Raw genomic sequence first — 24,966 nt, forward strand, 5'->3', positions numbered from 1 at the left:
CTTTTTTTTTTTTTCCAGGAGTTGAGTTTGGTGCAAGAATGATAAATATCGATGGGAAACCTATAAAGCTGCAAATATGGGACACGGTAAGATTTCTTTTTTAAATTACAATTAAATTCCTGCTGACTTAAAGAATATGTAAACCCAACATTTTGATATTCCTGATATGTGCCTGCTGTACCATGTATTTGTATGAAAAAGTATCCTGTTCTTTGTATTGGATCCTTTGTGTAAATTCCCTGATGTTGCTGCCAGTCCCTCTGCTTTCCTATTAAAAACTGACCATACTAGGCATGAGAGCACAGCGTGGTCAGTTCTCTAGTTGTGCTAGAACTCCGTGTGCTTTCTTCCAATGATCAGACTTGTCTTAACCCCCCCTCCCCACACAGCATTTCAATGAGAAGATCAGTGTCTTGCTGTTTCTCCTCCCCCAGTTCTTAAAGTGGTTGTAAAGGCCTAAGGTTTTCCTTTTTATTTTTACCTTCATGCATACAATGGACGGGTCGGTAAGGGATAATCAGAGGAGAAAAATGCACAGGAGACTCAGCTTTTCTGGGTCTCCCCCTCCCCATTCGCTGAGACACAGCAGCGGGAGCCAATGCTATGAATCACAGCCTGTGAGGAGGGAGTGGGGGGAGCTGTGTCTTGTGGACGCAGAGAGTGGAGCTCGGGGACAAGCCCACACCAGTGCCCCCATAGCAAGCGGCTTTCTCTGGAGCTCTGCTGGAGGAGGACTGGGGCTGCTATGTGCAAAACCATTATACAAAGCAGGTAAATATTACACGTTGTGTTTTTTGTTTTTGTTTTTTTTGTTATTTTTATAACAAAGATTTTAGTATTCCCTTAAGCAGCTAAGAAATGAGGGTATATAGTCACTTATTTAAAAAAAGGGGGAAAAGGTATTCATAATGGGGTTTTTTATATCTATATATAAATGTTTTCCCTTTCATTTCTGTCCTAAAAATGAATGGGTTGTTTTACTAGGTGAGTGTTTTCAATCGCTTTAAAGCCTAAGTGTACCTTAAAAAAAAAAAATAAGCACAAGTAATATAACTTACCTTCAGTGTGATATGTACCGTGTGCTTCTGTCTTCTAGTTCATTAGTAATCTACAATGCACCCCCCCCCTTCTATTCCTGTGCTGGTGACCACTCACAATTGCGGGTTTTCTTTCACTTCACTTTGAAAAACACCCCCCTAGTATATCTGGCCATGGCCATCTTGAGTAAAAGCAGATGGTTGATATAGCAATTACTTCCTAGGATCCCTCTGCCCTTAGCTCAGGCATGTAGTCAGGAGGGTGTGCTGAAAAATCCCCTCCTGAAGTAAATATAATATACTTTCCTATCTATTTACTAATGCTAGCAGCATAAGTATTAAAAATGGACAATGTTTATTGAAAGATTGAAGTACTGGTTTCAAAAAAATGCCTTTATGTTAGCCTATGTGGCCATGCACAGATAGGCATTTACAGGCAGGGAAAAAAAACCCCAAAGACGCATTCTGAGAGGATCTTTTGTACGTGTGCTTAAACACGTAAATGTATTCCAGTGGACAGAATAATACATTTACACTCAATTTCCATACATGTGTATACTTGCACATATAAACGCTCATACATATTGTAACACATTTTTTTCTGCCTAATTCTGGCAGAAAGTGCTGCTTATTTTCTTAAGCTTATGTGCATGTGGCCTTAAAATGTGACTTAAATACTGAAAGAAAAATTAAATCATTAAACTCAATTCACCAAAAATTAAACAAATTAAAAAAAAAGCATTCACTACTTATCTCATGGTACATTTTGATATTTTAGTAATGTAAATAACAATGAGGTGGAACTGTGTATTGGCCAAGAAGTTAAAAATATACAATGTATCAATGTGGAAATGTTATGCCCCTAGGGCTGGTTCACACCATTAACCACACAGGAGCACACTGGCCACATGGGATCTGGGTGCAATGTGTGATTTCTGCCCATTCATTTAACCTCACCAAGTAATGCATGCTACTTTATAAAACAAACAAGAACTGGATCACATGGTACTACTGTACCATGCAATCCGGTGCAAGGTGCAAACCCAGGACCCTGCATTCACTATATCTGGTCTCCCATAGTACACAGAACATGGAAGTGCCATTATTTTAGTAAATATAAACTGCTAAATACCATTTCTTATCAGCAGTTAGAGCAGTCTTGTGACTTCTGTCAGTGTCCAGCAAAGTACTGGTTAAAGCTTGTAGGAGGAGTTTTCTTTCTGCTCGAGGAAGGTGCAAAACCCCTGACTTCTGTTTGGACAGTGCTTATTGGCTCTGTGCTGATCACATGTACTCTCCTAAGAAAAAAGAAAAAAAAAAACCTCTCTAGCAATACACACTAAACTGAGCATGTGCAGAATGGCTACGGTTCAGTATGTCTTATAAGATGTGGACATTTGAACAAGAGGAGCAGAGAAGACAGGATCAAATGGCCTTTTTACACAATGCAGAGGATTAACCCCTTAGGTTCCACAGTAAACAAGCATGCTTTACTGCATATACAGACTGATTTTACTGTTGTGGGTTTAGTAACACTTTAAGTGAACATTGACACCCGTTGCAGAGCATAGCTACAGTGAGTTTTGAATGCAGTGTGGGAAATGCGCATTGAATGTGTTCTGCTATGAACTGGCCCTTCGCTCAGGAATGTAAATAAATGGCAACATTTCACAAGAAGAAGAACGTTCTGTGAACGAAGAAGATTGAAAATATTTTTATAGTTTAACAATATTTCTGTGTGCATTCATTCACAGCACAATCTTCTTCTGGTGCTGTGTAAGCCTGTGAAAAAAATGTGATAAAACAACATAAAAATAACACTAGAAATGCCTAAATATCATAAAACCTAAATATTTAACATATTTGTTAATGCACGTTTTTTAGTGAGTTGTGTACTTTTTAAAATAAATGATGTGTGAGTTATTTTAAGACAAAAATTTAAGAGGTATTTATCTTTCAGTGAAGTGTGTTAATTAGGACGTCAGGGGTTGTATCCTACACAGGAACGCGAGGCAGGAAAAATCTGTCAGGATCGAACCTTTCTTCACTGCATTTAAAAAGGAAATGTTATGAATGGAATTTCACTAATGCAGTAGATAATATGAACCGGGAACAACACTGATTTTTAATCAAATATACTTTTGGGTCCGTTTATTGAATTACTGACTTGGAACAAGCATACAGTGAGTACGGCTTGGTTCACATATGTGCGGGTGGTGCCGCTGCGGATCTGCACCACCCACACAGAGGAATGCGGAGCGCATGCGGGTGCCATTAGTTCTAATGGCACGCCGCTGCACTGGAAAACGCAACCGTACTGGAAACTGAGGTTCCTGCGCGGGCTGGGTTTTAAAACAAGTGCAGGGACTTCTTCCCTGCGTGTCACGGGGCATGGGAGTCCATTCAAATGAATGGGCTCTCTTACTCACGCAAAATGCGGCCTGCACGGCTGCATGTATACGTGAACCAGGGGTCAAGTGTGAACTCCTATCTTCATGTACACTCACCAGCCACTTTATTAGGTAGACCTGTTCAATTGCTTGGTAACACAAATTGCTAATCACATGGCAGCAACTCTCAAAACATTGAGGCATCTAGACGTGGTGGCGACAACTTGCTGAAGTTCAAACCAAGCATCAGAATGGGAAAATGCCTTGTTGATGTCAGAGGAGAATGGGCAGACTGGTTGCTGCGACATTCAGATGGTGGGATCAGAATTTGATGTAAACAACAGGAAAGCATGGATCTATCCTGCCTTTTGTATGAACACTTCAGGCTGCTGGTGGTGTAATGGTGTGGGGGATATTTTCTTGGCACTAGCAAGGTGTACCTAATAAAGTGGCCAGTGAGTGTATGTTGTAGGTGAGCAACTCACTAGGTAGTGCAGCCAGCCTCAGAATTACAGCCCCAGATCTTGCAGTGTTCAGAATGGCTGCCATATTCTTATTTTCATAGAAGAGGCTGATACATTTGGATGTACTGAGTATCTGATGCTTTTTATTTGCTTTATTGTAATATGCTGCGTGTGCCATGTGGTTGTTTAATGTTGATCTATAATATACCTTATCAAATATTCCATCTTCCTTTATTCTACCCAGGCTGGACAGGAGAGTTTCCGTTCTATAACCAGGTCATATTACAGAGGTGCTGCAGGAGCACTCCTTGTGTATGACATCACTAGGTAAGAGAAAATGGCAACCTTTGTAACACTGGCACAGTTCTGTGCTGTGGATCATACTCTCTGTGTACTCTATAATTTTACATTAGTTTGTTCACTATTAAACCATCGGGACCTATTCACACCACAGTCCTGTGGTAGTGCACAATATGTATGTTGTGGTGCCATTCATTTTCAATAGTGCCCCAACGCACTTCCAGTGTAACATGCAGTAACATATACTGTGAGTTGCATTTATGAAAAATGCAGCAAGTACAAATTTTTAACCATTGTGCTTTGAGCTTCCCGTTGAAATGGCATGTAAATGTGCTTCATAACCTACTGTACTGGCCCTGAGCAGTGTGAATGGGCTTCTACCATATTGTTTTTATTGTAGTGTTATATTTTAAAGTAACAAATTCATCTGTGACTGAAAATAGAATTTTGATGTTCTGATATTCCAATCAGTTCCACGCTCCGTCATTTTGTTGCTCAGAAGCCCCTAACTCTTTGTAAGCACTGTATCTGATGGCGTCAGAATTGACATAGGGTCAGATACACAGAAGAAAGGGGAGGAAAAGGGAGTCATTAGGTGCCATACACAACCTCAAGAAATAAACACACAACCTCTAGGTTAAACCATTTTTCCAGTACTTTATTTTAAACAAAAATGTATTTAAATCACTTCATAAAGCTAAATGAAATGAATGAGCTCATTCACATTACAAGTTGTGTGTCCATTTCTTGAGGTTGTATATAGCACCTTAAAAGTCTCCTTTCCTCCCTTTTCTTCTGGGATGTGGTGCTGTGTAGTTCAAGCTGTTTACCCTGTTGCTCATTCCAATTGACATAGAGTTGATAAAGTCCTCCTTTCTGTCTTGGGACAATGTTTGAACTTGATGGTTAGCTGCTCAGACCCAAATATTGCATACTGAAAGTCAACATGCTTCACCATGTCTGGAAGCACTGAGTAACATATGGTGCGTTATGCAAGCAGAAATTTGACCTGTTAAAAAACCACCTAATGTGGGTTTGTTTGTTTTTTAAATTTTAATAAGGAATTAGTTCATTTTAGAGGAGTCGTGAGAAGCAAGTGTAAAAATGCTGGAACAAATGTTTTAGAATTGTTTTTTGTCTTTCAGACGAGAGACATTTAGCCATTTAACATCATGGTTGGAAGATGCACGACAACACTCTAGTAGCAATATGGTGATCATTTTAATTGGGAACAAAAGGTGAGCTTTTCATTGTATCATTCCTTCTCTTTTTTTGTTTCAGTCATATACAGTATACATGATAATTTTCACATATTAGCTATAACTATTTGCACACTAAGGACAAGGTTTGAGTATAAATATTACAGCTGTGCATCCTATGTTGTTAAAGGGTTAGTGCACCCAAAGCTAATAGTTTTATCATTTGGTAGGTGCTCCAGAGTCTTGACCTATATCATCTTCTTTGGCTCTCCAGTGGAGATAGCTCTACTTTTAAGCAGAACCAGCTACCAATGGGCCTTAGTAATATTTTGGCTCTTCCACTCATAAATTTTTTTTAACACAGCCTTACTTCTTACACCATCCTTAGGCAGCCTTTATAAAGTGTCAGTCAACGGTCCTAAGCTCAGGCAGGAGATATGTCAACCTCTTACAGCCTGATACTGAGGTGATGTGTCTGCTCTGACTGGAAGAGAATTAAAGTGAATAATAGCAACACCAGTCTCTGAAGTAAGACTGCAGTATGCTAACAACTAAATAGTGTACAATTGCCCTTTTCCTGACTAGTTCTCTTTAAAGTAATCCTTTCATTTTCCAATGTTTACAAAACATTCTGCCAGATCTGAACTATTTTGGCTTATAAGCAACTCTATATTACTACTAGTAGTGATTTGTATGCCAGTTGTCCTAATAAAACTGCGGTTAGTTGCGAGAACACAATTTGTCATATCACTGAACAATGGCAATTTGCAGTCCTATCTTGGGGCCAGAAAGCAATGTTCAGAATTAATCTCTGCTATCCCTATGGTGGTTCCTCTAGAGACAGGATTACCTCCTTCTCTCTTGGAAGGAATACCTGTGAAAAAGAATGTAGGGGATTCCTGCAATATCTGCTAAACTCTTCTTGCACTTGCATATCCATTCTTGTTCCTTCACTAACCCTGGACCCCCAGCAATATGGACTTGATGTAGAGTTCAAGCGGTTGTAAAGGCTCAAGGTTTTTTTTACCTTCATACATTTTATGAAGGTGAAAAAACTGTATGCAGCAGTGCCCCAGCCCCCTCAATACTTACCTGAGCCCCATCGAGATCCAGCGAATGGAAATACGGAGCTGCGGGTGCCCCCATAGCATGCTGCTTACTATGGGGGCACCCAACAAAAATAATGAGCCAGGAGAGCCTGTGCAATGCCACTGCACAGAGCAGGTAAGTATAGACATGTTTGTTATTTTACCGAAAAAAAAAGGACCTTTTTTGTATCGCTTTCAGTTTAGTAAATTATCCCTAGTGCAGTTGATATATGTTAAAATATAACTACTAATAAAACACAGCTCATTGAAAATAAAGTCCTTATATTTAGTGCATCATGCTCCAATATAGTGTCACGTGCTCAGAAGAAAAATCCAGAATGAATATCCCATGCCTTGAAACAAAATTTCCACCACGTAGTGCTCAGTGATCCCTCCCCGGTGCACTCCACATTCACCAGATAGTGGACTCCTACCTTTATGGGCTTAAGAGTTCAAAAACACTTATTTCTGTTGGAATGTGCTCACAAATATTTCCAGAATTCATTAGAGTGCTGGACCCATGGTTGTAATATAAAAGGTAAGATCAATCAATACGTTCTGTTTAACATCATGTGGATAATACAGTGAAGCAAAAGGAACACTGATAGTGTAATTTTGTCATGCCATTTATTTAGCTATGAATAACAGTATATATTACACTCACATTCCATAAATAATAAAATAGCCCTGTAAGATATAATCCTTAAATAGCCTCAAACAAAGGTAATACAACAATATCAAAATGGCTCTGTGTGCGCTCCACTCACCGGACATGACGTCACACCAAACTGCCGGAAATTGCATCAAAACATTTCGCCCCTCCTACAGTGCGTCCTCATAGACCCGTCTTCTTTATATCTTATTCCTAAGGACCTCCTATTCTAGTGACTTACTTCCTACTAATATACTTCCTGAAGGGTGTACTGGCTTCAAACCTATGGTATAATATTGTATATCCTACACCCCACCATTCCGATTGCTGAATACATCATATTACATAGAAACCAATAGCCTTTAATAAATGGTTAAAATGATTAAAATAATACAAACGGAAATAAAATAATAATGAAAAAATTTTAAATATAATCAAAATAAAAACTGTTAAATTCTATGAGTAATACAAATGCCCCAGAAATATGCATTCTGGCTGGACCAAAAATGGGGGTCACCCCAAACAAATAATCTAGGTGAACTTGGATATTTTTTACCAGTTGGACGGGAAACAATTCAAATCTATTTCTACATTTAACCCTTTCAGAGCTAGAGTATCTAATTTTTTAATTCATCTAGTTTCATTCTGTGATATTGATGGGTTTTTTTTGTAATATTGTAGATCTTTATTAAAGGCCAAAGCCCATTTTTTCAGAACAAAGTTACAACAACACTTTAGGTGTGATTGTTGCAGTAAGAGAAAGCCACAATCAATATAAAGGAGAACAGAAACAAAAGAAATGTGATAATTAGACCGCATGGTAAACTGTACAATTCAAGAACACAAAATGACATAAACCTGCACATTGTTGGGTTATATTAGTTGTCAGAGGTTTGGTAAGTAAAGAGGTGTCTGGGGGGGGGGGAGAGGAAAGAAGTCTACCAAAGGGAGAATGATCCCATGATTCTCAAATAGATCGAAAATGACCTAAGTAGTCACCCACTAGAGCTGTAAGATATTCCATTTCAGAGATTGTTCTTAAAAGATGATTTAGTGTGAGGGCATCAACTGATTTCCAGAATCGTGGTATAACCCGTCTAGCAGCCAATACTGATGTTTTTAAATCACCCTCTCTCTAGAAGGGCTCCACCTTATCAATCCCACAGAATTTCAAAAGTGCAGGATCCTTATTATGAAACTTTCTAAAATGATAGGATAAACTATAATGCATAAATCCTTTTTTGATGTTTCTAATATGCTCACTCAAACCCACTCCAGGTTTCCTTGTTGTTCTCCCCACATATTGCAATTTACAAGGAGATTCTAAAAGGTAAGTCACATGGGTGCTCACACATGTAATAAATGGTTTGATCTTAAAAACGTTTCCCTTTGTGTGTGATTGGAAAATCTCAGTTTTTGTACTACATGCTAAACACCTTCCACAGCTGAAAAAACCTACTTGATCTAAAAAAGTACCTATTTTTTTTTTTTGGGGGGGGGGGGGGGGTCTATCACATTTTTGTCTAATTTGTTTCTCCATGTGCTTGGTTTCATATAAGTAAATTGTGGTGTCTTAGGTAAAATTCCTTTGAGGATCTCATCCTGCAAGATAATTGGCCAATATTTCTTAAACACTCCTTCTACCAACTTATGTTGTCGAGAATACCCTGTAATAAATGCTATTCCAAAGTCTTTCACTTTCTTTTTCTTTGTTTTTAGCAGTTCTTCTCTTTCCACTCCCTTCACCCAATTTTTGATTCTTCAAATCTTTGTATTAAAATATCTGCTTGTTCCTCATATTCTTCTGTCTCATCACAATTACGTTTGATTCTCATTCGTTGGCTTTTTGGGATTGTATTTAGCCATCTAGGATGATGGCAGCGGTGTTTGTGAATATATCCATTCCAATCCACATCTTTAAAGTGGGTGCGAGTATACAGCTTTTTTCCTTTTTTATATATGGCGAGGTCCAAAAAAATTTGTGAGATATCATACTTATTATTGATCTCTTTGATGAACTCTAAGAGGGATTCCTGTGATCCTTCCCATACACTAAAGATATCATCGATGTATCTCTTGTATAATTTTAATTCCAAGCTCTCTCTACGATAGATTGACTCATGTTCCCATTTAGTCATAAAAAGGTTGGTTACTGAGAGTGCATATTTAGCACCCATTGCTACCCCCTTTCCTTTGTCTATAGTATTTACCTCTGTGCCAAAAGAAATTATTACTCATAGCTAAATCCAGGGCCTGTTTTAAAAAAATCTCTATTTTTTTCTTCAGATTATTATTTTTCTGTAGAGCCCACATCACTAGAGTGGATGTAAACTCATTGTATACTAATATCGGACAGGATGATGCATTGGATGCTGTGATATGGCTCTACAGAATAGAGATCAGCAATAGTAAGTATATCTCTTTTTCTGAAAATGTAGATGGGGAATCCATTAATTTTTTTGGACCTCACCATATATAAAAAAGAAAATAAGCTGTATATTCCCACCCACTTTAACCACTTGCCTACCGGGCACTTATACCCCTTTCGTACCCAGGCCAATTTTCATCTTTCAGCGCTGTCTCACTTTAAATGACAATTGCGCGGTCATGCAACACTGTACCCATATGAAATTATCATTTTTTTTTTACACAAATAGAGTTTCTTTTGGTGATATTTAATCGTAGCTGGGTGTTTTACAGTGGGGCAAAAAAGTATTTAGTCAGCCACCAATTGTGCAAGTTCTCCCACTTAAAAAGATGAGAGAGGCCTGTAATTGGCATCATAGGTAGACCTCAACTATGAGAGACAAAATGAGAAAAAAAATCCAGACAATCACATTGGCTGATTTGGAAAGAATTTATTTGCAAATTATGGTGGAAAATAAGTATTTGGTCAATATCAAAAGTTCATCTCAATACTTTGTTCTATATCCTTTGTTGGCAATGACAGAGGTCAAACGTTTCCTGTAAGTCTTCACAAGGTTGGCACACACTGTTGCTGGTATGTTGGCCCATTCCTCCATGCAGATCTCCTCTAGAGCAGTGATGTTCTGGGGCTGTCGCTGGGCAACATGGACTTTCAACTCCCTCCAAAGGTTTTCTATGGGGTTGAGATCTGGAGACTGGCTAGGCCACTCCAGGACCTTGAAATGCTTCTTACGAAGCCACTCCTTCGTTGCCCTGGCGGTATGTTTGGGATAATTGTCATGCTGGAAGACCCAGCCACGTTTCATCTTCAATGCCCTTGCTGATGGAAGGAGGTTTGCACTCAAAATCTCACGATACATGGCCCCATTCATTCTGTCCTGTACATGGATCAGTCGTCCTGGTCCCTTTGTGGAGAAACAGCCCCAAAGCATGATGTTGCCACACCCATGCTTCACAGTAGGTATGGTGTTCTTTGGATGCAACTCAGCATTCTCTCTCCTCCAAACACGACGAGTTGTGTTTCTACCAAACAGTTCTATTTTGGTTTCATCTGACCATATGACATTCTCCCAATCCTCTTCTGGATCATCCAAATGCTCTCTAGCAAACTTCAGACGGGCCCGGACATGTACTGGCTTAAGCAGGGGGACACGTCTGGCACTGCAGGATCTGAGTCCCTAGTGGCGTAGTGTGTTACTGATGGTAGCCTTTGTTACGTTGGTCCCAGGTCTCTGCAGGTCATTCACTAGGTCCCCCCGTGTGGTCCTGGGATTTTTGCTCACCGTTCTTGTGATCATTTTGACCCCACGGGGTGAGATCTTGCGTGGAGCCCCAGATCGAGGAAGATTATCAGTGGTGTTGTATGTCTTCCATTTTCTAATTATTGCTCCCACAGTTGATTTGTTCACACCAAGCTGCTTGCCTATTGCAGATTCAGTCTTCCCAGCCTGGTGCAGGTCTACAATTTTGTTTCTGGTGTCCTTTGACAGCTCTTTGGTCTTCACCATAGTGGAGTTTGGAGTGTGACTGTTTGAACTTGTTATCAGTATAAAAGACACCTGTCCACAACCTCAAACAGGTGCCATTGATACAGGTAATGAGTGCAGGGCAGAGGAGCCTCTTAAAGAAGAAGGTACAGGTCAGTGATTTAAAAAAATCAATATCACAGCACGAAACTAGATAGATTAAAAAATTAGATACTCTAGTTCTCAAAGGGTTAAATGTAGAAATAGATTTGAATTGTTTCCTGATCAACTGGTAAAAAAATATCCAAGTTCACCTAGATTATTTGTTTGGGGTGACCCCCATTTTTGGTCCAGTCAGAATGCATATTTTCTGTGGCATTTGTATTACTCATAGAATTTATTAACAGTTTTTATTTTGATTATATTTTAAATTTTTTCATTATTTTATTTCAATTTGTATTATTTTAATCATTTTAACCATTTGTTAAAAACTATTTTTATGTTTTATATGTAATATGATGTATTCAGCGATCAAAATGGTTGGGTGTCGGATATACAATACTATACCATAGGTTTGAAGCCAGTACACACCCTTCAGGAAGTATATTAGTAGGAAGTGAGTCACTAGAATGGGAGGTCCTTAGGAATAAGATATAAAGAAGACAGGAACCAGAGATTACTGTCTGAGGTTGCCAAATAGGAGGGGCGAAAGGCGTTGACGCAATTTCCGGCGGTTTGGTATGACGTCACATCCGATGAGTGGACCGCACGCAAACCAACGGTGCTCCAGGCAGTTTCGATATTGCTCTATTACCTTTTTGTTTTGAGGCTATTCAAGCATTATACCTTACAAGGCTATTTTATTATTTATGGAATGTGAGTGTAATATATACTGTTATTCATAGCTAAATAAATGGTATGACAAGATTACACTATCAGTTTTCCTCTTGCTTCCCTATATTATCCACATGATGTTAAACAGAATCTATTGAAGGATCGTACCTTTTATAATAAAACCATGGGTCCGGCACTCTAATGAATTCTGGAAATATCTGTCAGCACATTCCACCACAGATAAGTGTTTTTGACTCGTAAGCCCATAAAGGTAGCAGTCCACCATATCTGGTGAGTGTGGAGTGCACAGGGGAGGGATCACTGAGCACTACGTGGTGGAAATTTTGTTTCAAGGCACGGGATATTCAGTTTGGATTTTTCTTCTGAGCATGTGATATTGGAGCATGAAGCACTAAATATAAGGACTTTATTTTCAATGCGCTTTGTTTTATTAGTAATTATTATGTGTTCGTGTAGTTTGCTTTTGTGCAGCAGCATTCTTTCAACACAAATTTTATTTGTTTTGTTGTCACAATTATTTTGGTCACAAATTGTTTAGCATACAGGAGCACAGGTTATTTGTTGTTTAGTTTTATATGTTAAAATCTATACACCGTATTCCACACATGGGTTATTTTTACAATTATTCCTCAGTGATCTGGAGGGCCGTAGAGATGTATCGAGGGAGGAAGGAGAGGCATTTGCTAGAGAACATGGCCTGATATTTATGGAAACCTCTGCCAAAACTGCAGCAAATGTGGAGGAGGTAAGATTGAGGCATGCATGCCAGACATAAAAATGTTACTACTTTTCATGGCTTTAAGCATGTGACTTTTCTTTTTTGTCTCTAAGGCCTTTATTGGCACTGCCAAAGAAATTTACAAGAAAATTCAGCAGGGGCTCTTCGATGTAAACAATGAGGTAAGGATCAGGAATTGATCATGTGTTTGATGGTGGCATGTTGATCATGGTACTAATCTAACATTATTCATTTTGCTCCTTTTGCTTTAAGGCTAATGGTATTAAGGTTGGACCACAACAGACACTTCCGGAGCCTCTTGGAGGATCAAGACAAAGCCAGGCAGAAGGGAGAGGGTCTTCTGGCTGCTGTTAAAAAAATAAATTAATTAAAAATGCTAGAATGGATAATATTTGAGGATAATGGGGTTCAGCCCTTGACTCGCTATTTCCTTGCATCTCTTCCCTTATTTGGTCTATTGTATTTCTCTTCATATTTTAAAATTGGCCCTATTCCGGCTATTTCAATGCACACATATGAAGGATTAATCTCTTCTTCAAACATTCATTTTCTTGCTGAGTGTAGCAAGCATAGTAATCTACGTGATTGATAAATACTACATTTGTAAACCAGTTGAAGAAGGAGAAAATATGTTTACATTCCCAGGTGTTTCCATATGAAGTATTACATTTTAAAGGTCATTTATCACCATGATTATTAAGTGCCATGATTAATATTTACGGTCTGTTATCCTTAAGGTGTCTATAGTTTGTCTGCTTGAAACCAGGTTGCCTACAGAGACTAGAATGTGCATTTACTGTATGTAATGACAATAGGTAGCTGGGACACCTATGGTAAAAAAAAAAAAAAAAAGTTTCTTCAATAGGGAGCATTGTTACACGTCTTTACACAGGCTGGCAGAACCAGCGCATATGTAGTAAGAAGGGCAATGCGAGTTCCAGCAATTAAGCCTTTAAATGAAACCACATAACGCCTTGTATATACAAACTGTCTATTCTCTCTGTAGCATGCAGTTAGATGCCACTGCACGTTAGGTTAGGCGTGACTTGTTGGTATGAACTACTGGTTTGTTTTCCCAGAATCATCTTTCGGGATTATTTAAGAGTGAAATATTTGCCCACCTGCAGGAAACTGTGACTGAAAAAGATTGAAAATGGCTCCTAGGAGTCAGCAGCTCTATTCTTGTGCTTCCTGCCTCCAAAAAACGCACACACATTTGATCTCCTAGTATATTGATCCCTTAGAGGTCAGCTGCGTGTGTCGGAGGCCTACCCCTCACCAAAGACACTAGAGCAAGCTAATGGGTCCTCCTCGTAGATGGAGACCTGTCCCAACCTTGGCTGGTTCTGGAGGTGTGATCTGATTTCTCAAACCTGCTTCCCTCTGGTTACCTTGCAACCTTTGCTGAAGTGACATGCATTTTCTGGAGTAAATTCACAACAGATCCACTATGCGTTCTTCCTGCAGTATTCATCAACTTACCAATTCTCCATTTGGCTAGTCCTTGTTCCATTTAAATGTTAAGTTAGCTATTTTAGTGGCCATCTCTTGGGCTTGCAGAGTAAGGCTTGTTTCACACAGGCTTCAGATTGTAAGGGAGCAGTGTGTAAAAGAACATTTTTACAAAGCATTTGCAGAGCTTTGAGTAAGCTTTGTTGAAGCTTTTAAAGTACCATTCAGCTCAGTGATCCTAATGGGGGTGCTGATTGCCACTTTAAGCAAGCTGCTAGCAAGCCTTGGCACTACTTGAAGATTGATGAAAGCCTGCTGAAACCTGCTTAGCTGCTTGTTTAAACTGACAGTCAACACTCCCATTAAGATCTATTTATAACATTTCCAAAAAAGAGCTGAATGGTACTTTAAAAGCTTAGAGAAAGCTGCTCAAAGCTTGTTGAAAAATTCATAAAACCTTGTTCACACTACTTTTATAAAAGCTGCAGCCCCTGTGATACAGGCCTAAGCGAGTTTCAGAATTCACCATAGCTAGACGGACTGCTCTGACTTACACTTCTGCTGATAAGAATTGCCCTGTACAAATTGTACACTGTGCATTCAACCAGAGTACTGTCTTCTGGGCAGAAAAGTATAGTGCATCTGAACAGATGTGTAGATCGGCTACATGGTCAGACTTAATGCCATGAGACATTTTCACATCACCCTCTGCTCCACTCACATTTAGACTTTCAAAGGAAGGTGCTCAAGTTGTACCCTCTCATAGGTAACCTCTTGTTTACTCTCTTGTATCCTGTTATGGAGGATGATTCAGGGAAAACCTACTTTATTTTTTGAGAACTGCTTTCGATGAATTCTCCAGGACTGTGAGCTCCTGCCCTCTTTTTTCTACTTGGTATTGGTTATTTGGATTGTCATCTTTTAAATTGCTGAGGTATTGACTCCTAGGAGGCCTTTTTAATCTGTCTTGTGTTTCCTGCAAGTGGACAGAGCCATGTCTCATGTGAACCACCCTGAAGGATTCTCAGAAAAGTAGTCCTCAGATAATAACTTAGGTTTTCCACCAGTTAAGACAGTAAAGCTACTGGCCATTGCTTGGTGATAATCTCTTTGTAAAGTGCATATAACTTACTGGAAACACAGCATGAGAATTCAAATTGCCTATAGCTAATTGTCTTATTGTTGTTCTACTTGAATAGACACTAATTTAGTTTTTTGCTCTAATTTAATTTTTTTTAATCCTTCAGACTGAAGGGTTGTGTTTTTTTTTTTTTAATGTTTTTAATGTAATTGTTACATTGTATTTTAGCACTTTATTGCCTGAAGTTAGGTACCAGAGAATGCGGTTATTATTATTATTACTATTCTTATTATTCCTTTTTTTATTATTATTATTATTATTGTTCTCAACTTTTGGTGCCATTTAATGTGTTAATAAATTTTTTTTCTTTGCCATTAAATACTTCATTTTTATTTTGTTTTGCCAATTCCATTTTGCTGTCTGTGGCTTCTGTTAATAGTGTATTAGACCATGTCAGTTAGTTGACACAAATCATGCAAGTTAATTGAACTGATCCCTTCCTTTTGCTCCCTTGTCACTGCATTCAGCCTCCAGGAGCAAAGAAAGGTAGCCTTGTGTATGATATGTCACAATCTGGAGCTTGCACAGTGCTGGAGACTCACTGCTAACACCCCACATGAAGAATACACACACATATGTCAATGTAGCCTTAGAACTAAGAAGGGCTTTATATTTGCACAAGAGATTTTCCATATTTTGGGAAATGGACCAGTACAGAAATTCTGACATGACTAAAGTGTCTGACCCTTCATTGTTATATATTTCTTGGCAGTCGTCCTAAATACTGTGTGGTATAGTGCACAACACCCAGCACTTTCATGCATGAGGGAAATTAAAGTGTATGTACAGTTTTTTTAATTTTTGGATATAGTAGGTATAGATTAAAAACCCTGTCAAGTTTATTGCTCAACTGGGAAATATGGATGGCTGGGATTTTTACAGGTACACAGACAAACAAGAAAACAGGAAAAAAAATATTAAAATCCATATACATGTTATTGTTCCTGGCTAAAAATAGCTCTGGAAATATATTTCACCCAACATACATAGAGTTAACAAATCTTGTATAGACTGAACATGGTACAGTTACTGATTTTACCATCATTCACATAATCATAAAAATCTGCCATGAATAGGTAAGAGACTCCAGCCCACATGCCCGACATGTTTCGAGACTTCTTCAGGAGAAATCAGACAAGAACACATGAACACACAGAAAATTGGCAAATTATATCCACTAAATGTCTCATAACATTATTGGGTGTACAGCCAAGAGTTTTGAGATTGACACAAGTCTGCTGCTTCAGTGCTTTTAGATCTTTTTGTCAGATGTTACTATGGTATACTGAAATATAATTACAATCACTTCATTAAGTGTCAAAGGCTTTTATCGACAATTACTTTAAGTTTATGCAAAAAGTCAATATTTGCAGTCTTGACCCTTCTTTTTCAAGACCTCTGCACTTCGACCTGGCATGCGGTCAGTCAACGTCTGGGCCACATCCTGACTGATAGCAGCCCATTCTTGCATAGTCAATGCATGGAGTTTGTCAGATTTGTGGGTGTTTTTTTTGGTCACCCGCCTCTTGATGATTGACCACGAGTTCTCAATGGGATTAAGGTCTGGGGAGTTCCCTGGCCATGGACCCAAATGTTTGATGTTTTATTCCCCAAGCCACTTAGTTATCACTTTTTGCCTTATGGCAAGGTGCTTCATCATGCTGTTCATCACGAAACTGTTCTTGGATGGTTGGGAGAAGTTGCTCTCGGAGGATCGTTTGTACCATTCTTTATTCATATGATATAGGTAAAAAACGAGCGCTGGATGTAAATAAGAAAAGCGGCTAGCATGAAAGGTAAAACTCCTGAACCTTCTGTAAACCATATAAAATAAGCATGCAGAGCTAATAACGTATCAAAAACATAAAAGTAAAAAGTCCAACTTTTATCCGTATGATCTGGATAATCATATAATGGTTAACAAATGACATATTACTAATAGCACATACGATTGAATCAATAAAACTCAAAAACGCAGTATGGCGTTGTGCAAATAAACTTTGTGAGAAAACGTCCAAACTTGTCATTTAAAAGTGCATAAAGTGAAGTAAAATTCAATCAATGTAGATCAGTGGAAATCCGTGATAGTGGTGTTAAGATAAATGAATGCAGATTGCACAAACCAGATAGCACAAATCAATGCGCATTTGAGTACATTAGGAACAACTCCTAGTCATCAGCATCTGGTAACTGGAACACCGGGTCATCTAGTGAGCATCAGTTGGATAAGCAGCACACCATCAGGGCATCCAGGCACCAGGAGTACACTCATGCAAACACCGGGGGGAGCCACACTTGCAGTGTAAAATCGGCAAGGATCTCCTTAGAAAGGAAGGCTCATAACAAATGAGCCCAAGCAAAAAGATTTTCCATAGTGCAGTACCGCTTTAATATAATCACGGGGTAACATAAATAAAAATAGATAAACTCACACTTCGAGTAAATTGACAATAGTAAAGATGGCCGCCGGTCATCCAGGAGGGGTGCGCGGTGTGACGTCACTAAGTAGGGCAGTTTCCTAACATGTTTCGTGCGCCCGCACGTTATCAAAGTTATCAATCTTATGTGCTATTAGTAATATAAGTCATTCTTTATTCATGGCTGTGTTCTTCAAAATTGTAAGCCCACTCCCTTGACTGAGAAGCAACTCCACACATGAATGGGCTCAGGATACTTTACTGTTGGCATGACACAGGAGTGATGGTAGTGCTCACCTTTTCTTCTCCGGACAAGTTTTTTTCTGGAAGCCCTAAACAATCGGAAAGGGGATTCATCAGAGAAAATGACTTTACTCCAGTCCTCAGCAGTCAAATCTCTATACCTGTTACAGAATATCAGTCTGTCCCTGATGTTTTTGCAGGAGAGAGGTGGCTTTTTTACTGCCCTTCTTGACACCAGGCCATCCTCAAAGTCTTTGTCTCACTGTGCGTGCAGATGCACTCACACCTGCCTGCTGCAATTCCTGAGCAAGCTGTGCACTGGTGGTGCTGCAATCCTGCAGCTGAATCAACTTTATGGGACGGTCCTGGCGCTTGCTGGACTTTCTTTAGCGCCCTGAAGCCTTCTTCACAACAATTGAACCTCTCTCTTTGAAGTAGTTGCTGATCTGATAAATGGTTGAATTAGGTGCAATTTTAGTACCATCAATATGCTTGCCTGTGAATCCTTTTTTGTGCAAAGCAATGATGACTGCATGTGTTTCCTTTTAAAGCTTCCAGTCTGTTATTCTAACTAAAGCAGACCATACATGGGTCAAATTCCAAACGATTTTTCGATCAAAAACATTGTTTGTTCTGTAATCCGATGGTGCCACCAATGATTTTGAAAATCGGTCGTTTTTCACAAATTTTCCAGCATGCCCGATTAAACAAAATGGGGAGGAACCACAAAAATCGGCCAGTGCCATTGCCCCACTAACAAAGCGAAAATCGGCCGATTATTCTTAGGTACGATTTTCTAACGAAAATCGTTCGAAAACCGACCTACATATGGCCGGCCTTGCTCAAAATGACAGTGATCTCCAGCCTTTGTCTTCGTCAACACTAGCATCTGTGTTAACGAGAGAATCACTGACGTGATGTCAGCTGGTCCTTTTATGGCATGGCTGAAATGCAGTGAAATGTTTTTTTTTTTTTGGGATTAAGTTCATTTTCATGGCAAAGAGGGAATTTGCCATTAATTGCAATTTATGTGATCACTCGTCATAACATTCTGGAGTATTTTGTATCGTGTCGTATTAAACCCGTAGATTACATTGATTTCTCCAAAGAAGGTGAATATGGCTAATGTATATATTGAAACCAATAAAGTCACTGCCAACCATAGAAGAGTCCCGCTGATAGGAGGCCACGAGGAGAGATGCAGTGCCAAAACATACGCAGAGATCCTTTTAGGCGATGCAAAGAAAAACAAAAACTGACGCACACTAAAATGTCAAATTTCAAGCATGTTAACTGCTTTCAAACAGATTTCAAATATGAAAATAACCAAATGAGTTAAAGCACTGTTAAACCCAAAAACAAAAATATATTTGTATTTATATAGACGGCGTGGCTGCATTCATTTTCTTTCTTTTTTTTTACCTTTATTTTTACCTGGTGATCCTGCCAGGAAATAATTTTTCCATTTCATGTAACCAAGTGCTCCAGTAAAAGTGGCAGTTAACATGTTAAAGACAAACCATTTGACACTGAGAGATGCTTACAGTGGTAGGTTTTTGTTCATTTGTGTAAAACCTTTATTATTATACAGGATTTACATAGCGCCAGCAGTTTGCTCAGCGCTTTACAATAGAACGGAAGACAATACAGCAACAATACAGTTCAATACAAAAGGGTTAGGAGGGCCCTGCTCCTTGGACCTTACAATCTAAGAGGGAGGGGCTAGTGGTACAAAAGGTAATAACTGTGGGGGGTGGATTTGTAGGAGGAATAGAAGATTCCATTATTAGCTGAAGGCAGTATAGGCTTCCCTGAAGAGAGAGGTTTTCAGAGATCGCTTAAAAGCGAGTAGAGTCGTTGATAGCCTGATAAGTTTGGGTAGAGAGTTCCAGAGGATGGGGGAGGCTCTGGAGAAGTCTTGGAGACAAGCATGGGAGGAGGGGACAAGGCAGCTAGAGAGTTGGAGGTCGTGCGAGGAGCTGAGAGTACGGTTTGGGCGATATATGGAGACAAGATTGGTGAATGTAATTTGGGGCAGAGTTATAAATGGCTTTATATGTTATTGTTAATGTTTTGAACTTTATTCGTTGGGCAACAGGAAGCCAGTGGAGGGATTGGCAGAGAGGGATGGCAGATGTGGAACGGTTAATAAGGTGGATGAGTCTGGCAGCAGCATTCATGATAGACTGAAGAGGGGATAGCCTGCGATGAGGTAGGCCAATGAGGAGGGAGTTACAATAGTCAAGGCGAGAGATAACCAGGGAGTGAATAAGTTGCTTAGTGGTTTCTGAGGTTAGGAACGGGCGTATCTTGGAGATGTTACAGAGGTGAAGTCTACAAGATTTGGACAGCGATTGGATTTGGGGCTGAAAGGACAGATGGGAGCCTAGGATTACACCTAGTACTCTGGCATGAGGGGAGGGATTGATGGTTGTATTATTGATCTTGATGGAGATGTCAGGGGAGGGGGCACAGGCTGGAGGGAATAGTATAGGCTCCATTTTGGAAAGATTGAGTTTGAGGAAGTGGAGTGACATCCATGCCGTTACTGTATGTCATTTCGTAGGTTAGTAATGCAAGAGGAGACTGAAGGGGTGAGGTGAGGAGTAGAAAGATATATTTGTTTGGCATCAGCATAGAGATGGTACTTAAAGCCATGGGAGTTTATCAAGTGACCAAGGGAGGAGGTGTAGATGGAGAAGAGGAGGGATCCAAAGACAGAACCTTGAGGGACCCCAATAGAAAGAGGGAGTGAAGAGGAGGAGACAGAGTTATAGGTAACGCTGAAAGAGCGCTGTGATAGGTAGGAGGAGAACCAGGAGAGAGCAGAGTCTCGGAGGCTAACAGAATGGAGTTTTTTGAGGAGGAGGGGATGGTCAACAGTATCAAAAGCTGCAGGGAGGTCAAGTAGTAAGAGTATGCAGTAGTGGCCATTGGTTTTAGCAGTTAGTAAATCATTAGTGAGTTTTAGCAGGGCAGTTTCAGTGGAGTGGAGTGAGTGAAAGCCAGACTGTAAAGGGTCAAGAAGGTTGTTTTCTGAGGTAGGAGCTCAGGCAATTGTAAACTAAGCTTCTAAGAGTTTAGAGGTAAACAGGACCAGGGAGATGGGTCTTAAGTTGTTCAGGTTGGTGGGGTCCAGCGAGGGCTTTTTAAGTATGGGAGTGATCTGTGCATCCTTTAGAGGGGAGGGGAAGGCACCGTTAGAGAGGGAGAGATTGAAGATGTGAGTGAGGAAGCATAGGACAGAAGAAGAGGGTGACCGAAGTAGTTGTGAGGGGACAGGATCCAGGGGGCAGGTGGTGATACGGGCTTCTGAGAAAACCTTAGTGACCTCTTCAGTAGTATCAAGGTCAAAAGAGGAAAGTGTTGAGGGAGGTTTAGTACAAGGTATGGTAAGTGGGATAGATGTCTCTGTAGTGGTGATGCCCCTACAAATTGCATCAATCTTGTTTTTGAAATGATTTGCAATCTCGTAAGCAGTGAGTGAGTTACTGAGTGGAGGTGGAAAAAGTAGAGAGTTAAAAGTAGAGAAGAGACGACAAAGACTGGATGACAAGGAATTAATAAGAGAGACAAAGTAGGCTTGTTTGGCAGCATGGAGGGAGGAATTGTATGTTAAGAAAGCAGATTTATTTAGGGTGAATGCTTGCTGAGATTTGGTTTTACGCCACAATCTCTCCAGCACACGACTATGTTGCTTAGGATTTCTGGTGTCGTCAGTCTGCCACGGTTGTAACGGTCGGGGCCTGATATTTTGTGTAGTTAGAGGAGCAAGTGAGTGTAGTGTGGATGAAAGCGAACTGTTGTAGACAGCAGTGGCCAGGTCAGGGCAGGATAGGGGTGAGAGTCTGTCATAGAGGCGGTCAGTTGCAGAGTGGAAAAGAGAAGGGTTTAAGTTGTGAAGGTTTCTGCGGGTAATTATTTGCTGCTTGGAAGGATAGGTGTTTGAAGATGAGGACACTGTGAAGGTGATGAGTTTTTGTGATCAGAGAGAGGAAAGGGGGTGTTTGTGAGGTTGTTGGGAGTGCAAAGATGGGAGAAAACAAGGTGTAATGTCCCATCAGTGTGAGTGGAGGACTGCGTCCATTGTGTTAAGCCAAAAGATGAGGTTAGGTTGAAGAGCTGGGTTGTAGCTGGGTTGTTCACATTAATGGGGATGTTAAAGTCTCCAAGAATGATAGTGGGTATTTCAGAGGAGAGAAAGTAGGGTAGCCAGGCAGAGAGGTCATCAAGAAAGTGAGACACCGGTCCAGGAGGCCGATAGATCACTGCAATACTCAGAGATATTGGAGAAAACAGTCGAATGCAGTAAGTCTTGAAAGAAGAAAAGGATAGAGAGGGAGGGTTAGAGAGGACTTGAAAGGTGCTCAGTGGGGATAGAAGCAAACCAGCTCCACCACCTTTCCAACCACTGGGTCTGGGTGAGTGGGTCCAAAGAAGGGCTCCATAGGAAAGTGCTGCGGGAGAAACAGAATCTGCTGCTTGAAGCCAGGTTTCTATAATTGCTAGTAGGTTAAGGGAGCAGGAGACAAAAAGGTCATGGACAGAGGTGAGCTTATTACAGACAGAGCGGGCATTCCAAAGTGCACATGAAAAAGGGAGGGTGTTTTTTAGGAGCACGGATTGAGATTAAGTTGAACGGATTGCGGCTATTCCCGGAGGAAGGAGGGTACGTGGTGTGGGGGTGAGATAGTTGAGGACCAGGGTTTGGGGAGATATCCCCAGAGGTTAGGAGAAGAAGGACGGTGAGGAAAATTAGATGGGAGTAAGATGTATATGAGTGCACATGCCTTCCAGTCCTGATGTTTGGGTCAGCAGGTGAGTAAAGTATCAGCAGGAGGTGATGAGAGCAGTAGTAGGGAGATGGTAGAAGTGAGGGTGAGATGTATAAGCTTTGGGGCGGAGTAGAGGGGTAAAGAAAGGAGATTTTGGGAAGAGAGGATAGTAATATGAAAAGGTGGAGTAGAGGCGGCATATTAAAAGGTGCATAGAGTGGGACTCAGACTTGTAGAAGATGTTTCCCAGTGTGTTTGCTTGCAGTCCATCCTGCTTGCAGTAGAGTTATTTGTTGTATCTCCCTGCTGCTTGAGGTATCTTGCTTTAGTTAAACTGCTGTGTTCAACTGCTGCTTCACACTCCACCACAAACCGCACTGCTGTGTTCAACTGCTGCTTCACACTCCAGCACAAACCGCACTCATGCAGAAAACTGCACCCCAGTCTGACTGTGCTCCCCCATGAGCTGGTCTAAATTTATAGGGAGATGGGCAGATGAGCAACTCTTATCCTCCCCATTTAGAAACTGATAAGGATCACATGTGTTGGGCGGGGGGGGGTTAATGTTGCTCAAAGACAGACCAGCCACACAGACACAGGTCTAAGTCAAAAAAAGAAATGCAAGAGGAAGAATCAATCACCACAAGCAGACCAAAAGATATACACTAATTGTTCTGAATTTTGCAAAAAGTCTATGCGTTGCAGAAGTTACAGTTTAAGGTGGAGATGAAACAGCAGCATTTACCCAGAGTTTATCACAGAAGGAAAAAACTGTTGCTGTAACTGCTAAGAACTTGTACACAAACTGTACAGAAGGCATCCAGGTTGCCATATTGCATTGAATTTTATAGAAAACTACAGCATTGCAGATTGAAAATAAAAAATTTTTAATAACATTAAATTACAATATGGCTTGTGTAGAAATGGTCCAGAGTAGCATTATGGCAAAAGAAAGGGCAATAGTCCATGTTGTGGCAATTTGACACAGCAGGGAGAAATAATCCACAGGGCAGGGATATGACAAAGCAAAGAACAATAATCCACAGGGCAGGGATATGGCACAGCAAGGAGATAGTTCACAGGTGGCAGTGTGACAAGATAGAGTAATAATCCATGGGACAGTAATATGACACAGTAAGGAGGAATAATATGTGGAAGGGTTAAAATAATGCAGATGCTTGACTGTTCTGGGTTGCTGGTGTGCTAGTCTTGGTGTCAGGGGGTCCAGGCAGGGTACTCTGTGGGGGACTCTGGGCACACGATAGCAGGTGTGAGAGGAGAAGGCAGGCAAGGTAATCTGTGTACTCTGGGCACCCAGTACTAGGCATCTGAGGAGAGGGCAGGAAAGACAAATCATGGACTCTATGAACATAGCAGCAGGTGTCTGAAGAGAGGACAGGAAGGGAGAGACAATTCCTGGAGACCTGACCATAGTCTTGTGCAGGGGTGATGGCACAGGAAATCTCACCCTGTTCCCCCCAACCCAGGTAGATATACCTGAGCTGGGGTGAGATCCTGTGGCCCAGGCCAACTGACGATCAGCATTGGATTGCCCAGGCCTCTTGCTGCATGGCCACATCAAGCATACAGCTGTGGGTGGGCTTTTATTTTCCAGTGGGGCACATCAGGGAAGAAGCCAACACTGTGCCCATCATACTCTGGTGCTTGGAGGAAGGAGGTCTGCAGACGGAATTAGGGAAACCAAACACCGTCTACAGTAGGGGCACTGATAGCCTGGCGCCCTGGAGGTGTGGAGTGGCAGTAACTGTGTGTGAGGTGCTAGATGTTGTCTCCATGTCTCCCTGCACGTATGTGGTGGGGAGCAGAAGAGCAAAGCCAGGTGCTGTGACAAGTCTTTAACTTAAAAATTCAATATTTTTACTTCTGCCTGTGTTCCTATTTGAGAGGTTTCCCTACCGTTTTTCCTGTACGCAACCTTTTCACCAGGCAGGAAGTAATTTAATCTTTTCAGTGTAGTTTCCACCTGCAGTAAAACCCAACTGAGATTTTGGTCCATATTGACATGATAGCATCACACAATTGCTGCAGGTTTGCTGGCTGCACATCCATGATTAAAATCTCCTAGTTCACCACATCCAAAAAGGTGCTCTATTGAGTTGACATCTGGTGACTGTGGAGGCCATTGGCATACAGTGAACTCATTGTCATGTTCAAGAAACCAGTTTGAGATGATTTGAGCTTTGTGACATGGTGCATTATCCTCCTGGAAGTAGCCATCACAAGATGGGTACACTGTAGTCATGATGGACATGGTCAGCAACAATACTCAGGTAGGTCATGGTGTTTAAACAATGCTCACT

The 24,966-nt window shown here is 40.6% G+C and overlaps 1 protein-coding gene across 1 annotated transcript in view; it reads left to right on the forward strand.

Annotated features, from left to right (window-relative positions):
* RAB2B (RAB2B, member RAS oncogene family) overlaps positions 1 to 15,529 on the forward strand; it is a 43,636-nt gene extending 28,107 nt beyond the window's left edge. Inside the window, exons 3-8 of the mRNA XM_089687041.1 lie at positions 19 to 86; positions 4,136 to 4,218; positions 5,337 to 5,429; positions 12,512 to 12,623; positions 12,710 to 12,778; positions 12,870 to 15,529. Of these exons, the coding sequence (XP_089543167.1) occupies positions 19 to 86; positions 4,136 to 4,218; positions 5,337 to 5,429; positions 12,512 to 12,623; positions 12,710 to 12,778; positions 12,870 to 12,971 (527 nt within the window). The 3' untranslated portion in view covers positions 12,972 to 15,529. The remainder of the gene's footprint in view (positions 1 to 18; positions 87 to 4,135; positions 4,219 to 5,336; positions 5,430 to 12,511; positions 12,624 to 12,709; positions 12,779 to 12,869) is intronic.
* Positions 15,530 to 24,966: the final 9,437 nt, after the last annotated feature.

The sequence above is a fragment of the Staurois parvus genome, unplaced genomic scaffold (assembly GCF_062004578.1).
Source record: "Staurois parvus isolate SC_StPar_1 unplaced genomic scaffold, SC_StPar_1.0 ptg000415l, whole genome shotgun sequence".
Taxonomy (NCBI): domain Eukaryota; kingdom Metazoa; phylum Chordata; class Amphibia; order Anura; family Ranidae; genus Staurois; species Staurois parvus.